The sequence below is a fragment of the Sinocyclocheilus anshuiensis genome, unplaced genomic scaffold, assembly GCF_001515605.1.
Source record: "Sinocyclocheilus anshuiensis isolate Anshui unplaced genomic scaffold, SAMN03320099.WGS_v1.1 scaffold44, whole genome shotgun sequence".
Lineage (NCBI taxonomy): Eukaryota > Metazoa > Chordata > Actinopteri > Cypriniformes > Cyprinidae > Sinocyclocheilus > Sinocyclocheilus anshuiensis.
The window spans coordinates 2,629,309-2,643,914 of record NW_015555746.1 but is presented as its reverse complement, the minus strand read 5'-3'; the positions used below and the strand labels follow the sequence as shown (position 1 = coordinate 2,643,914).

The following is a 14,606-nucleotide window of genomic DNA, read 5'->3' as shown; positions in this document are numbered from 1 at the left end:
CATTGTTTAAAAAAATTCAGTTTCAAATAAATAATGTTCTTTTAACTTTCTATTGATCTTAAAATGCTGAAAATATATATCACGATTTCCACAAAAATAATATAGATTGCAAATATTTTTTCTAAAGTGACCCTGAAGTAATGGCTGCTGAGAATTCCGTTTTGCCATCAGAAGAATAAATACATTTTTAATCGTAACAGTATTTCACAAAATTAGTATTTTAACTGTATTTTTGATCAAATACCGGTAAATGCAGCCTTGGTGAGTAAGAGACTGCAACAAAATGTTACAATGGCATGTTACAATATTCTAACATTAACTATTGCACCGAAATACACAAAGGTGGAAAATAGGATGAGGTAAGGAAATAAATTAAATGGATGAACACAGGAAAATGTAAAAGCAAAAAATAAAGTAGAATGTACAAGATAAAATGTGGATATTTAAATATTTACATTTCACACTAGATTCCACACGATGAAAACGATGCCTTCGTCCCAATGTGCATACTATCCATCCTAAATTCTATATGAAATTAGTCATTTTCAATACTATTTAGGGCAGATAGGGTGGATAGTATGCACAGTGGGACGCAGGGTATCATTTCACATTTCTAAATCTCGCTTTTACACTGACGGCTGTTTAGTGCGGATTTTTCCTGAAGGACTGTGATCCTGAACGCCCCCTGCTGGAAGTGAACTGTACTGCGGCGCTGGAGTTTCCTGTTGAATTTCCCTGTAGAGCGCAACAGGAACTTCCAGCCCGAGCTGCGCCTGCGACAGCACTCACCGCGAGCAGGATTCCTCCGCAAACTCCCTCAACTACTCAAAACCGCCGCAGATTAACCACCGAAAACGGCCTTACGAGTTACCTTCATCCTCTCAGCCACATCAGAACTGGAAACCACAACGGAAAATGCATGAATGAATAGTTGAAGCGGATTGTTTGTCCTGGAAAACTCAAGTAAGTTTGCAGCTTTGAACTTACTTTCATTCTGGGTGTTGTCTTTTTTTCAACCGCTGTCTCTGTAGTTAGTTAGTCCTTCAAACAGTCGCGGTTCGCGTAGTTTTGTTCTGAAATATGTTTATGTTTTAGTATGTGCGAGACCGAATGGAAAGGTATTGTTGGGTTGAATTCCTTTGCGTTGTTTGAAGTTTTACGTCGTGGGTGAGGTGGGCCTGCACGCGACTGCGCACAAATTAGAACGTTGCCATTAAAATAAACGAGGTTGTCTGAACTGTAAACGCGAGAGAACGCTTCGGAGCTTGTAATGTGTGAGTTATGTCGCGTAGTTGCGGTGAAATATGTATTTACTGAGTAACTGTTAGTTGTGTTTCTGTATGTTCTGTTATCGAACAGTAAGTATTGTAGTTATTTTTTGTGTCATAACCTATTAGATATTTTGTCATGCTTACCTATTAAATACACTCACTCATAAGAGCATTTTTTTTCTGTATGTCTGTCTAATAAATCTGCACATCCTTTTGGGGGCAAAATGACCCAGATATATAAAATATAGGGCTGAAAATATTGGTTTGACACCTCTATCTGTAGATATCTGTAGTTGTTGTCTTAACTGTTGCTGAATGTGAAAATAATATAAAGTAGTAGTTTAAGGAAAAATGCCCCTGACAATGAGTTCAAGTATATGCAAATATTGCCCTTTAGTAATAAAATAATTCAATAAATTAACAATTTAGAATGGATTACATATATAATATGTTCCTTACATATGTTTAATTGTGCTATTTTACATTACATTTTAAGATTAAGGTTTACAGAAACCGAAACAATACTGGTTGAGCAACCTTAAAATCAGAGCAATCAACTTCAGTTAATCAGAGCACTGTAAACTTTCAGATTGTCTTTTAAAACCATGTCAGTTTGTTACTTCAGTGCAGATTAAGACTAAACATGGATTAAACCACTCTGTCAGGGGTGGTTTACATCGACAATCCCTGTAGTCTAGAACTAGGCTTAGTCTACTTCTGTAGTCGTACTTCTTTTTTTTTGGACTGAAAATGGCTTAAAGACAGAAAAGAAAGGGAAATGTCTTCATTGGCTGGAGGTCAGTGGGATTGTTGGAAGTTCAGTCAGGCCGTTCATCAGCCCCACACCCTTTTGAGTTTCTGATAATGATGCTTTAGGAAGTAATTTGTTCCTCTGTGGCAGCCGGAGTGGGTTTTATGATTCAGCAGATCATTTAGAACAAATTAAGCCACCAACAAACAAAGACCATAAGTCATTCATTTCTACTGGCGAAATCTGCAGGGTGTTCTTCTGACCATATGCGTATGCAAAATGTTTGTTAAAACATATGGACCCTTTTCACAGGCTGTGAATGTTATTAACGTTGTTAACAAAGGTTTATTTTATTTATTTATTTTTGCCATTTTTTAAAGTGTACCTGTATAGCCCTATACTTTGTTTTATTACCTTGGCATTAAATAACAGAAAACTGGTTAACACTGCTGTCACTGCATGATGGAGTGACAGTAATGTGAAAAGGGTCCATTGCCGGTCATTTGATTTGTGTTCATTATTTATGAATTTTCTAGGGTGAATAAGCGGAGGGCTGCATCACGACAGTTTTAAAAGCTCTCTGTGTGCCTTTCTTTAAGAGGTGAAATGCAACAGTCATACGTCAAAGTTGGAGATAGTGGAAGGGCATCTTTAGGCTTAAAAGATTCAATCAAGTCGGTCACAAGTCTACTTTGATGTACATGAAAAATGTTTGTGTAATGCAGCAGAATATGCTGTTCATCATCACATTCAAATTGAGTCTGTGCATTTTTTAGTGTGCATATTGAGATGTGAAAGTGGCACCATCAGAGGTGTGTTTTCAGTAAGAGAGCACACCAGGGTGTGCTGCAAGTTGTGAAGTTTTTATACATGTGCCACCATCTCTGCTACCACAAGAGGAAAATGTGAGTGTGAAGATGCGAACATTTCAAGGAGGAAGACACTATGCAGCAGGTGTTAAATCTGCAGAGAATGTGGTGCAAAAAAGGCCTTTTTCATTCTGTGTGCAGCTGGAGTTGAGGTCATGTTTTGGCATGGCCAGTGATTATGCATCAACACAGGTGGAAATCTTCTTCTTAGTGTGCAAGAGAGCCGCTGTTCTTTAATACTGACTTAGTGGACGTCAGAGAATAAAAGAGCTCAGGGAAGACGGCCAGACCAGGGCATATGGGGTGTCAAACTGAACATGGCAGAATGAGTCTCAGGGAATGTTTAGCCTGGATGTTTTATGATGGTTTTCATAGGACTTTGTGACTTCAGAAGGGACAGTTAACCTGAAATTGAAAATTCTATGATTTACTCACTCTCAGGTTGTTCCAACGGAGTTTTTCTTCTGCTAAACACAAAAGATGTTTTATATAATGTGGGTAACCAACATCTGGTCCCCATTGACTTCCATAGCATTTTTCATATGGAAATCAGTATGTTCAACAGAGGAAAGAAGGTTTGGAATAACTTGATGGTGAGTAAAAGATAACAAAATCTCAATTTTTGGATGAACTGTATGTTTAAGTGTTTTTCTTGCATTTCAGGTTGTGATTCATGTACATGCTCAGAATCAGTGTCTTATCTGCCTTGTCAAACTGAAGACAGTCCAATGACAAGTGACGTCCAAGTTCAACGTCCAATGTTGTTATCGTTGAATTGGTTTAGCAGTCTCCAAGTATTTTGTGTAGTCACAATCAGCATCAATTCGGGTTCATTTTACAGCTTATTCTGACCAAGAACCACAGAGTTAGACAGGAAGAGATAAGAGTGACAAACACTGCACCATATTCAGCAAAAGAAATCAAATGAAACCGTGTACTTAAAAATAATAGTGGGATGCATGCACATACAAACATTCAGCCAGTTTAGTGTGATTCATGAATAAAGGATTCTAAAGGAGTTAGTGCCTTATTATGGAATCAATAGCAACGCATCCAGTTTAGTTTGATTCATCTCTCTTAGGAGCTGGTTGTTTTAAGTGAATCAGAAATAGAGCCCGACCAATAAGGGTTTTTGGGGGGCCGATACCGATATTAGGGAGTAAAAAAATGACCGATATCGATATATCGGCCTATATTCTTTGTGTAGGCTATAATATAGTACAGTATATTCAAAAGTTTGGACACACTTCCCATTCGTGTGTCCAAACTTTTGAATGGTACTGTATATAGAATACAGTATACAGCCTACTTAAACATAATATATATACGTGTAAACATTTTTTGCAATGATAACTCAAATATGGTGATTAAACACTTATAATGATGTGACAAGCATAGGCCTATGTAGTGGAGGCAGGGTATTTAACAATTTAACAATAAACTTTATTATTCAAAATGAGTCTGACATCAGTGCACTTAAAAGTAAACTTCACTTCACTTATTATAAATAACTTAAAAACCACAAATAAAACAAAATATTTATACCTTGAATTAAGAAATGAAGCAATGTAACGGTGTAGGGCAAGCAAGCTACTGCCAATCCAACAGGGTCAAGTTCACAGACACAGTCTATATATATGTACTGACCTGTTTTTTATTTATCAAAAATAAGACAAATTCCATGAAATTCGGCGTTATACAGTAAATTCCGTTTTTATGATTCTGTCCATGTTTTCTGCATCGCGGAAATCATTGGGCCCTACTAATGTTCAAACGAATATGATAAGCTCATTGTGAGAGTAAAAGACGGGGACATTGTAACAACAAATTACAAAAAAAGATTTCTGATTGCATGTCAGCATTTTTTTCGAAGAATGTGTCATCTGAAAAATGAGATCAGGGAACTACTTCAGTGTTAAAGAGGAACGATGTTCAGCTTACTTAAGACAACTTCCTTTTTGCCTCACAGCAATTAAGAAAGGTTGTTTAATCCCAAAAATTGGATTTATGGATTGTGATCATTTAGATCCGCATTATATTTGAAGCAAGTGAACCTAGAGTGAAATGTGCTAGACTGTTTATTCAGCTACAGTGTTTGTTCAATTTTCACAGATAAAACCACAATATTGAACTGACATGTTTTGTTGTCCTCAACCTCTTACCCACTTCCTTTTTGATGAAAGATACTGACCTTCACGGTTTCATGCCGTAAAGGGTTAGTTCACCCAAAAATGAAAATTAGCTTGTGTTTTACTTACCCTCGAAGCATCCTAGGTGTATATGACTTTCTTCTTTCAGACGAATCCAGTTGGAGTTATATTAAAAAATAAACACTTTTCTCTCACTTCCACTGACTGTCATACACTGAAGCAGTTCCGGCGGATGACGTAAGACGCACGGCGTTGCGTGATTAGTGACGAATGCGGAGAGAGAACAAAACAAAACGCCGGTCACGAATTAGAAGTACAAACCGAAGATTTGCAAAGAAAAATGTCGGAGGATTTCAATATAAGCCAAGAGGAGACTGGTTTTCCATAGCTAAAGTAAGGAAACTTTGCTTCCTTTGCTCCTATTAAACAAACTCGCAAGACTAGCATATCTCAGAGGCTCGCGCGCTGCTCATATGCCTTCCGCCGAAACAGATCCGCGTATGACATATAACGGAAGTGAGAGAAAAGTGTTTATTACGTTTGAAATATGGATATTTTTCTTACAGAAACTCATGGATTCGCTACAGGGGGCCTTTATTCATCCCCCGGAGCCGTCTGCGGCACGTTTTATTATAAATGAGCGAGCTTTATTTGACGACTTGTGGACTGTTCAACTGCAACACCCGCTGACTGCAATGATAGAGCTTGGAATAGCCAGGACAATTTTTAATATAACTCCGACTGGATTCGTTTGAAAGAAGAAAGTCATATACACCTAGGATGCTTCGAGGGTGAGTAAAACACAAGCTAATTTTCATTTTTGGGTGAACTAACCTTTTAAGCTTACAAAAAAAAAAGAGAATTGCATTGTTTTGGAAATTTAAGGGACAGTATTTTGCATCCTGGTTGGATTAGCTGCTCGTTTATGAGTTTAATAAGGGAGCTGCCAGAAGTGGGTGTAACATGCCTTAGGAAATTATACCAGCTGCTGTTACTGCACCAGCTATCACTGTACATTCCTACACACTAAGGGCATAGTAATCGTGTGGTGTCAGTTCTGAGTTACATCACCTTTATTTGTGTAAATCTCAGTTCGTTGTCAAAGATCAGATTGTTGAGATGCATTTCTGTTTGGGTTTGATAGGTTCTGTTAGAGCTGCATTATGACAAGTCATAATTATTGATTAAAAAGGTACAAAAGCTGTCACTGGTGCAGGGAACTGGGGCATTATTTACCCCTAAAGCATATTAGTACCTTAAAGTATTTCTTAACATAAATGTAATCACTTCTTTTTTTTCTTTGTTTTTTTTTTAGCTGTAATTACAATGTTTTTTTCCAACCTGACTGGTTGAAGAACGTTCTAATGTGTGCAATTATTTTCAGGGAAATGCATGACAAAAGTAGTTCCAGGCAGGACTTGACCGCATTACATGTCCATATCACGTTGCCAAATGATTTCAGTTATTTTACAGCAAAAGAACCTAAACCCACAACACTGACCAAACAAATAAATATAGTAAACAATATGATAAAAAAAGACAAATTGTTTCTGTGGAAACAAAAATATTGTTTCATTATGTACGGAAAGCAATACTCTCTTTCTCCTGCTCTCTCTCCCTTACAAACACACACACATACAGTATACAGACACACACTTGCACACACGGAAACATACATACACGCACAACAGAAACATGCTGTCAGCACTGCTCTGACAATTTTATCAGTAAAATAGCGTAGCAATTTAAAGCTACATGACATTTCTCACAAGCGAGGTAATAACTGCGCTGCTCTTGAAGAAGATGAACTTTTCGCTATTTAACAGTTTCGCTATTAATAGAGACGCTGCTACTGAACACTGCTCAGAGATGCACAGACTCAGGTAATTCATTCACTCTTAATCTCTCTCTCTCTCTCTCTCTCTCTCTTTCTCTCTATTTCTCTGACAATTCTATCTATCTCTCTCTCTCTCTCTCTCTCTCTCTAGTAACTTCATTAATAACTGCATTAGTCTGCTAACAATGGCTCAAGCCTCTGTTACTAGGTCTAAAATGACGTTTTGGAATTAGCAACGGAGACGTTGGATGAGCATAAGAATCGTCCTTCCTTGTTGTACATATCAAAACAGGTCTTCTGCAGGTCTTAAAAAGGTCTTAAAGAGTCTTAATTTACCTGTCCACAAATTAAGGCTTTAAGGTGAAATCAGAGCAGAAAGTCTTGGTTTGGAGCAGAGCTATTCAGGAGGACATTAGCTTTCTTTCTTTCTTTCTTTCTTTCTTTCTTTCTCCTTTCTTTCGTAAAATAAATGAAAAGTAATGGAGATTAGATTGTATTTTAAAACTTTGAAGTTAGGCTGATAACTTGTGTTCTCCTAGATATTGACATTTAGAAAGAATATTGGGCTCCATTCAATTTTTTCCTTACATTTTCTTTACTTGGTTTTAAAAATGGTCTTACAGTCTTAAAATTACCTTCATAAAACCTGCAGAAACCCTGTGTATGTATGTGTATATTTTGTTTTCGTAATAGACATTAATTCAGTTTAATCTCAATACTCAAAAGTAGTGTTCAATCTCAAATTTCACCACTAGTGACTTAAACACTGAATAGCAAAAGTAATATTATCCAAACAGGTTTCCAAAATGCTATCCCTTCTGCCCCACCCCCATCTGCCAAACAAGTAGTCCCTCCCCGTTTACATTCTTCAGGAAGTCAGTCTACAGGTGGCGGTTACTTACAGTTTTCTCTGCATATTGCACAGAGATTTTAACATTAAAACAAATGATGTTCTTCAGCTTCAATTGAGTGTGTACGATTTGCATTTTAAAGTACAGCTGCTCAGTCAAAAGCAGCTGTCAGTGTCAACCGCAGCAGTGTGTGTCTGATAACATCACTGTGTTTCTCTAGAGACTCTCTGTTCTTCATGATAGACTACAGGCCCTACTCTTTTCTATTTGCTTGCTTCCTGATAATGTGTCTCCTTCTGCTTTTTTTCTGTTAAGTTCTCTTTTAACTCTAGAAGTGCACCACCATGATCAGGTACACTTTTCCTTTCTAAATATGTCTAGATGTGTGTCAGGATATCTGCAGTGTTTATATGTAGGAATCTCTACAAGACCACAGCAGCCCATCTCCATTTCCTCTGGCTTGCATCGCGTTTCCTCTTAAGATATCCTTTAATTGTCTGTCAGCCACTTCTGTGTGCTTTTGGCCAGTATTAGTTTCAGCAACAAGCAATTTGTCTTTCCATGCTAAATGTGAAACTGCTGCAAAACATGACACACAATCACAGCCAAGCAGATGATGTTTGTTCAGTGAACAGGCTCTGGACCCGTGAGAAAAAAGCGATAATCTAAATCATTGTATCTCAGTGTTTTATTTTCAATGTAATATTAGTTGGGAATTTCTAGCAATGTAATCACTGTCAGCATGAACGCCTCTATACAGTGAAGTTTTATTTTTTGCATCGTGCCAGATTAGCACACAGTATGAGGTTTTGCCCCATAAGGGGAAGAGAGGAAGTAGGAGAGCACTTTCATTCTGACAGCCGACGCTGTGAGGTGTGAAAAAGTTGCCCAGTTGCAACGATAAGGGAGAATTTTTTGGTTGCTTTGAGGTTTAATTTTTTCCTGTCAGCTATAAACCTCTTGCTTGCCTTTGCTCTGTTGCTATAGTTTCCAAACATTTACTTCATTTATGTTGATGTTTGCCATCTGTGATATGAAATATTAAACATCTTTGACAGTATGATCCAGTATTGCGGCAAGAAAAATTTGTGAATGGTACTGTTCTGATTCATTCATCACTTTTTTGTTCTAGAGTGATGGCGTCCACGGTGACTCTGGAAGATGCTCTGTCCAATGTGGACCTGCTGGAGGAGCTGCCACTTCCAGATCAGCAGCCCTGCATCGAGCCTCTGCCCTCCTCGCTCATTTACCAGGTAACAACTGACCTAGATCTTCAGTTTATTTATATAAACCCAAAATACCTGAAGACAGTGCATAACCAGGGTTTTTCTTTTTACCATCCTTAGCCCAACTTCAACACCAACTTTGAGGACCGCAATGCTTTTGTGACAGGCATTGCCCGTTACATCGAGCAGGCCACCGTCCATTCCGGCATGGTACGATCTTCTCAACATTTCCACACAAGCAGGCAGTTGTTCAACTCCAGCTTCACTAGCTAGCCTTCTTTAAATCACTAAACCTCGACTCCATCACCGCTCCGTTGAGCTGACCTTGACTTTCCAAACCAGTCCATCAAGCCAGCCCTTTTGAATGTGAACTGCTGTGTGCTCTATTAGTGAGAGGTAATAGCTGTCAGGGAATGTTTGGCATCATTTGGCGCTTTTCCACTGCATGGTACGGCTCGGCTCGGTTTGCATTTCCGCTGAAGTTTAGTATCGCTTTAGAGTGGGCGGGATTATTCACATGTCGTTATAGTTGCGCCGCCTCTACTACCGCGACTCCCGAAAAACGTTTTCATTCCGCGTCGCCCCATCAAGCTCTCGCTGGATCCACTCCTCTGCTATCAACGAGAGGAACGTCTGTACTTCCTCAACAGACAACGAAACAGCCACTTTTTGGTTGTTTAAAAAAGGTGCGCACGTTCAAAACAGTTGCGTTCGATCCTTCGCTGGCTGTGCTGATTTAAATCTAGCGGTTCTGTTATGTTTGTGTCGCAAGTTCGGTGACGCAGGTAGTTACGATTCTCTCCGGCCAATCAGTGATCAGCAGAGTTTACACGTCACGTTTTGGTCCCGGTGCGGTTCACTTGGAACCTCAACCGAGGTGGTACTAAAAAAAGTACCAGGTACTGTACCCAGTGGAAACTCCCCCAAAAGTGCGTACCAAGCCGTACCGTGCCTTACCATGCAGTGGAAAAGCACCTATTGAGAAATTGAAGAGTGTGTGTGGAAGTAGTGTGGTGCCACACACACACCCACAAAGTCTCAGAGTGTCTAAGAAAGAGCGTTTTGTTACTCTAGGGAAGATTTTCTCCAAAGTTTCTTTAGAGAGTTGTTAAGAGCTTAAGATTAAGTGGGTTAATCTGTTCTTTGGCATTACATTCATCATGAGATAAAGGTTTATTGTAGAAGCTTGATGTATAAATTGGGATTTAAAATCCTGAGATCACCAGTCCAGAAATCTATTTATTTAGCATTATTGTAAATATTATTTCGTTTTTTATTATGTACTTATTATCTAATAGAAAATGTTGAATTATAAAATAAATTATTAGCGTTACAATTTAAGCTACCTGAAAAATTGACTATTAAAATGTTTTTATGAATTGTAGATTAAATCCTAAATATTTCAGCATTTTACTTTCTAATTAGTTTTTGTTTATTATTCTAAAACTGTTTGGAGAATAAATGTAAATTTTTTTTAAATATAATCAGTCAGTCAGTTGAGATAATAATTTATATAGAAAAAAATCCACATTTTCAGTGTGGCCTTAAAGGGTTAGTTCACCCAAACATTTAAATTAGCCCGAAGCACTGCAACACCCGCTGAGTACAACGATAGAGCTTGAAAGATCAAAGACAATTTTTAATATAACTCCGACTGGATTCGTCTGAAAGAAGAAAGTCATATACACCTAGGATGACTTCAGGGTGAGTAATTTATGGGCTAATTTAAATTTTTGGGTGAACTAACCCTTTAAAGGGATAGTTCACCCAAAAATGAAAATTCTGTCATTATTTGCTCACCCTCATGTCGTTCCAAACCCATAAGATCTTCATTCATATTTAGAAAACAAATTAAGATATTTTTGATGAAATACAAGAGCTTTCTGACCCTGCATAGACAGCAATGTAACTAAAATGTTCCCAGGCCCAGAAAGTAAGGACATTGTTAAAATAGTCAGTGGTTCAACTGTAATTTTATGAAGCGATGAGAATACTTTTTGTTGACAAAGGAAACAAAAATAACAACTTTATTCAACAATTCTTCAAAATATCATCATAAATATCTTAATGTGTGGTCCGAAGATGAACGCAAGTAATACGGGTTTGGAACAACATGAGGGTGAGTAATGAGTCATTTTTGAGTGAACTATCCCTTTAATCTTTTGTCCCTACTGCTTTCAGTTGCTCCAGTGTATTATAATTTCAAGGGGGAACTTTTGCTGTGTTACAGAATGAGATGTTGGAGGAAGGACAGGAGTATGCCGTGATGCTGTATACCTGGAGGAGCTGTTCAAGAGCTATTCCTCAGGTAAATTAGTCACATCTAAAGCCGCTCAAAAAAAAATCACAACACCATCAACACAGATTGGAAGTATGTTGTTTTGACCCTCTCCATCTGTCCCTCTCTCAGGTGAAGTGTAATGAACAACCTAACAGAGTGGAGATCTATGAGAAGACAGTGGAGGTGCTCGAGCCTGAAGTCACTAAACTAATGAACTTCATGTACTTTCAGGTAAAGATGAATGCTGTTTTCTAGATTTCAATATAAGATGTTGTAAGATACACTAATGCTTCTCTCATTTTACTTCACTCTCAGAGGACAGCAATAGATCGCTTCTGTGGGGAAATGCGTCGACTGTGTCACGCCGAGCGGAGGAAGGACTTTGTGTCTGAAGCCTATCTGCTCACGCTGGGGAAGTTCATCAACATGTTTGCGGTGCTGGACGAACTTAAGAACATGAAGTGCAGCGTCAAAAATGATCACTCCGCCTACAAGAGGTAACCACAGACTGCTCTCTGTGAGCCTCAGTTTTGCATCTAGCCTCATCATTAATACTTTCATCCTCTAGATGGCAGTCATTCCACATCTGAATTCTTCTGGTCAGTGTTATCACTGTAGTATACACACTTTTTTTGGTGCTTCATTGGCATTTTACTGATATAGATATAGATATCACAGATAGATGTATTATATCTATTATACCATTTTACAGACATTTCAAACTATTTTCTCTCTCTGTCCATCAGAGCTGCCCAGTTCCTGAGGAAAATGTCTGAGCCATCCTCCATTCAGGAATCTCAGAACTTATCCATGTTCCTGGCCAACCACAACAAGATCACTCAGGTACCACACCATCTTCTGTAAACTAACACTTAATACTAAGAAAATGCATTGACTATAAAGTATCTAAACAAACAAGGTGCGTTAATTTGTTTTGCAACTGTAGTGAAGACACATTTGTGTTTTATGTAGACCAGCTCATGAACATGAGCTCATGACATTCACTAAACTGACTTCAAGTCTCTGGATACAGCAGCATAATAAACACAAATATATGCAGCAGTGCTTTAGACATGTTCTGTGTATGAGTTGCTGATATTGACGGGCGTCTCCTGCTTCAGTCCCTACAGCAGCAGCTTGAAGTGATTAGCGGATATGATGAGCTGTTGGCAGACATCGTTAACCTGTGTGTGGACTACTACGAAAACAAGATGTACCTCACCCCCAGTGAGAAACACATGCTACTCAAAGTAAGCATATATTTTGAATGCTTTTGAAAGAAATCTTTTATGCTCACCAAGGCTGCATTTATCTGTTCACGAACACAGTAAAACGGCAATATTGATAAATATTATTACAGTTTAAAATATATTTTCTATTTCAATGTGTTTTAAAATGTAATTTAGTCCTGTGAAGGCAAATTACTCCATTACTCCAGTCTTCAGATGATCCTTCAGAAAAATCATTCTAATATGATGATTTAATGCTCTTTTTCAATATGGAAAACAGTAGCACCACTTAATATTTTTGCTTGAACCATGCTACATTTTGTTCAGGATTTCTTGGTGCATAGAAAGTTTAAAAGAACAGCATTTATTTGAAGCGTCTTTACTGTCACTTTTGATCAATTGAATGTGTCATTGCTGAATAAAAAAATAATTTATTAAAAAAATTACTTGCACCAAAATATTATATGGTATAATATTTACAGTTACAGAAAAATGGAAAAAAGTGCCACTGCATTTCTAGTTAAGGATAGTACTATGTTTTTGCTAGTATTTCTTAAACTTCTGACCATATTAAATGTGAATCTTGATATTTATGTATCATAATCTTGACCAAGCAGTCACTGTTACCAAGTAGTACACTGTTTAATGTAAAAATCAAGATATTAAGGATTTTTACACCAGTTTTTCACATGGTTTGGTGTGACTATGTCTTGTAGGTGATGGGCTTTGGTCTCTATCTCATGGATGGAACCAACAGCAACATCTACAAACTGGATGCCAAGAAGAGAATCAACCTCACGAAAATTGACAAGTTTTTCAAGGTGTGTGTCTGTCTGTGTGCTTTTGGTAATAAAATCGGACATGAAATTTCTGACATTCACAAATGGAAATGCATTTAACATGCATGTTAATACCTGGTGTAAACCACAATCTGTCTCATCTGACCACTTTTATTGGAGAATTTTAATTTGATTTGACCTTCTGCCCCGCCCCTACAGCAATTGCAGGTAGTACCTCTTTTTGGTGACATGCAGATTGAGCTGGCCCGCTATATCAAAACCAGCGCTCACTATGAGGAAAACAAATCCAGGTGGGTGTCCTAGGATGCCATATTTAAATGTGAACGCTGTATATTATATAGATGTGTATTAGCTTAACCCAAAATGTAAATCTGCCCTTCCAAACTCATTTAACTTTATCTTTCTTAAAGATATGTTTAATAATGTACTGGTTGCTCTTTTCCAAGACACTGTAATAAATGAAGAATTAAGATTGCAAAAGCATCATTGAAATTTTATAAAATTCTATATGTCCACATCCTTTTTTTAAAATTTGCAAGGAAAAAATTGAACAGTACGTGATTCCAAATTTTCTGAAAGTTCACCAAAAATGAAAATAGCTAAATGTTGTTCTATCTACTGGACCGACCCTTCCATGTTTTTTAATTGCCTGGCCTCCTCCATCCTCTAGGTGGTCGTGCACATCTGCAGGCAGTAGCCCGCAGTATAATATCTGCGAGCAGATGATTCAAATACGTGAAGACCACATGCGCTTCATTTCTGAGCTGGCTCGCTACAGCAACAGTGAGGTGAGAGGTTTTTAAAAAAGAAGATACTGTCTTTTCATCACCGTCATTATAAACAAATGCAGTGCAGACTCTCCAGTTGCCATGCACTGACTCATGCTGCCAATGACGTTGGGGGATGAAATGTCTATTACCTAATATGCCAAATGACTTGCTATTTCTACACATAAGACCTCTGACGAAGTTTGTTTTCTGAGTAGTTCTTTGATTCAGAAACTGGCAAAAACAAATGTGTTGTTTAGCATCACATTAAAGCAGTTGATGCTTATTAGGGTTGGATTTAAATCACAATTTTGGTTGCGGTAATGTTAATTATTTGATCAAGAATACAGTAAACATTCATGTTGTGAAATAATATTACAATTTGAACTAACTGTTTTCTGTAAAATAACTTTTTATTTTAATACATTTTATAATTAATTATTACTCCAGTCATCAAAGTCACATCGTCCTTCACATCATTCTAATATGCTGATTTTGGGCTCAAGCAACATATCTAACTATTATAAAATGTTAATATTTTTGTGGAAACCATGATACACTTTTTTTCAGGATT

The 14,606-nt window shown here is 37.6% G+C and overlaps 1 protein-coding gene across 1 annotated transcript in view; it reads left to right on the top strand.

Moving 5' to 3' along the window:
* The first annotated feature begins 703 nt into the window (after nucleotides 1–703).
* Nucleotides 704–14,606, top strand: part of LOC107673532 (cytoplasmic FMR1-interacting protein 1 homolog) — a 47,922-nt gene continuing 34,019 nt past the window's right edge. The window contains exons 1-11 of the mRNA XM_016467150.1: nucleotides 704–963; nucleotides 8,862–8,982; nucleotides 9,076–9,165; nucleotides 11,186–11,263; nucleotides 11,366–11,467; nucleotides 11,552–11,733; nucleotides 11,983–12,079; nucleotides 12,358–12,486; nucleotides 13,182–13,286; nucleotides 13,464–13,555; nucleotides 13,936–14,053. Coding sequence (XP_016322636.1) covers nucleotides 8,866–8,982; nucleotides 9,076–9,165; nucleotides 11,186–11,263; nucleotides 11,366–11,467; nucleotides 11,552–11,733; nucleotides 11,983–12,079; nucleotides 12,358–12,486; nucleotides 13,182–13,286; nucleotides 13,464–13,555; nucleotides 13,936–14,053 — 1,110 coding nt within the window. The 5' untranslated portion in view covers nucleotides 704–963; nucleotides 8,862–8,865. The remainder of the gene's footprint in view (nucleotides 964–8,861; nucleotides 8,983–9,075; nucleotides 9,166–11,185; nucleotides 11,264–11,365; nucleotides 11,468–11,551; nucleotides 11,734–11,982; nucleotides 12,080–12,357; nucleotides 12,487–13,181; nucleotides 13,287–13,463; nucleotides 13,556–13,935; nucleotides 14,054–14,606) is intronic.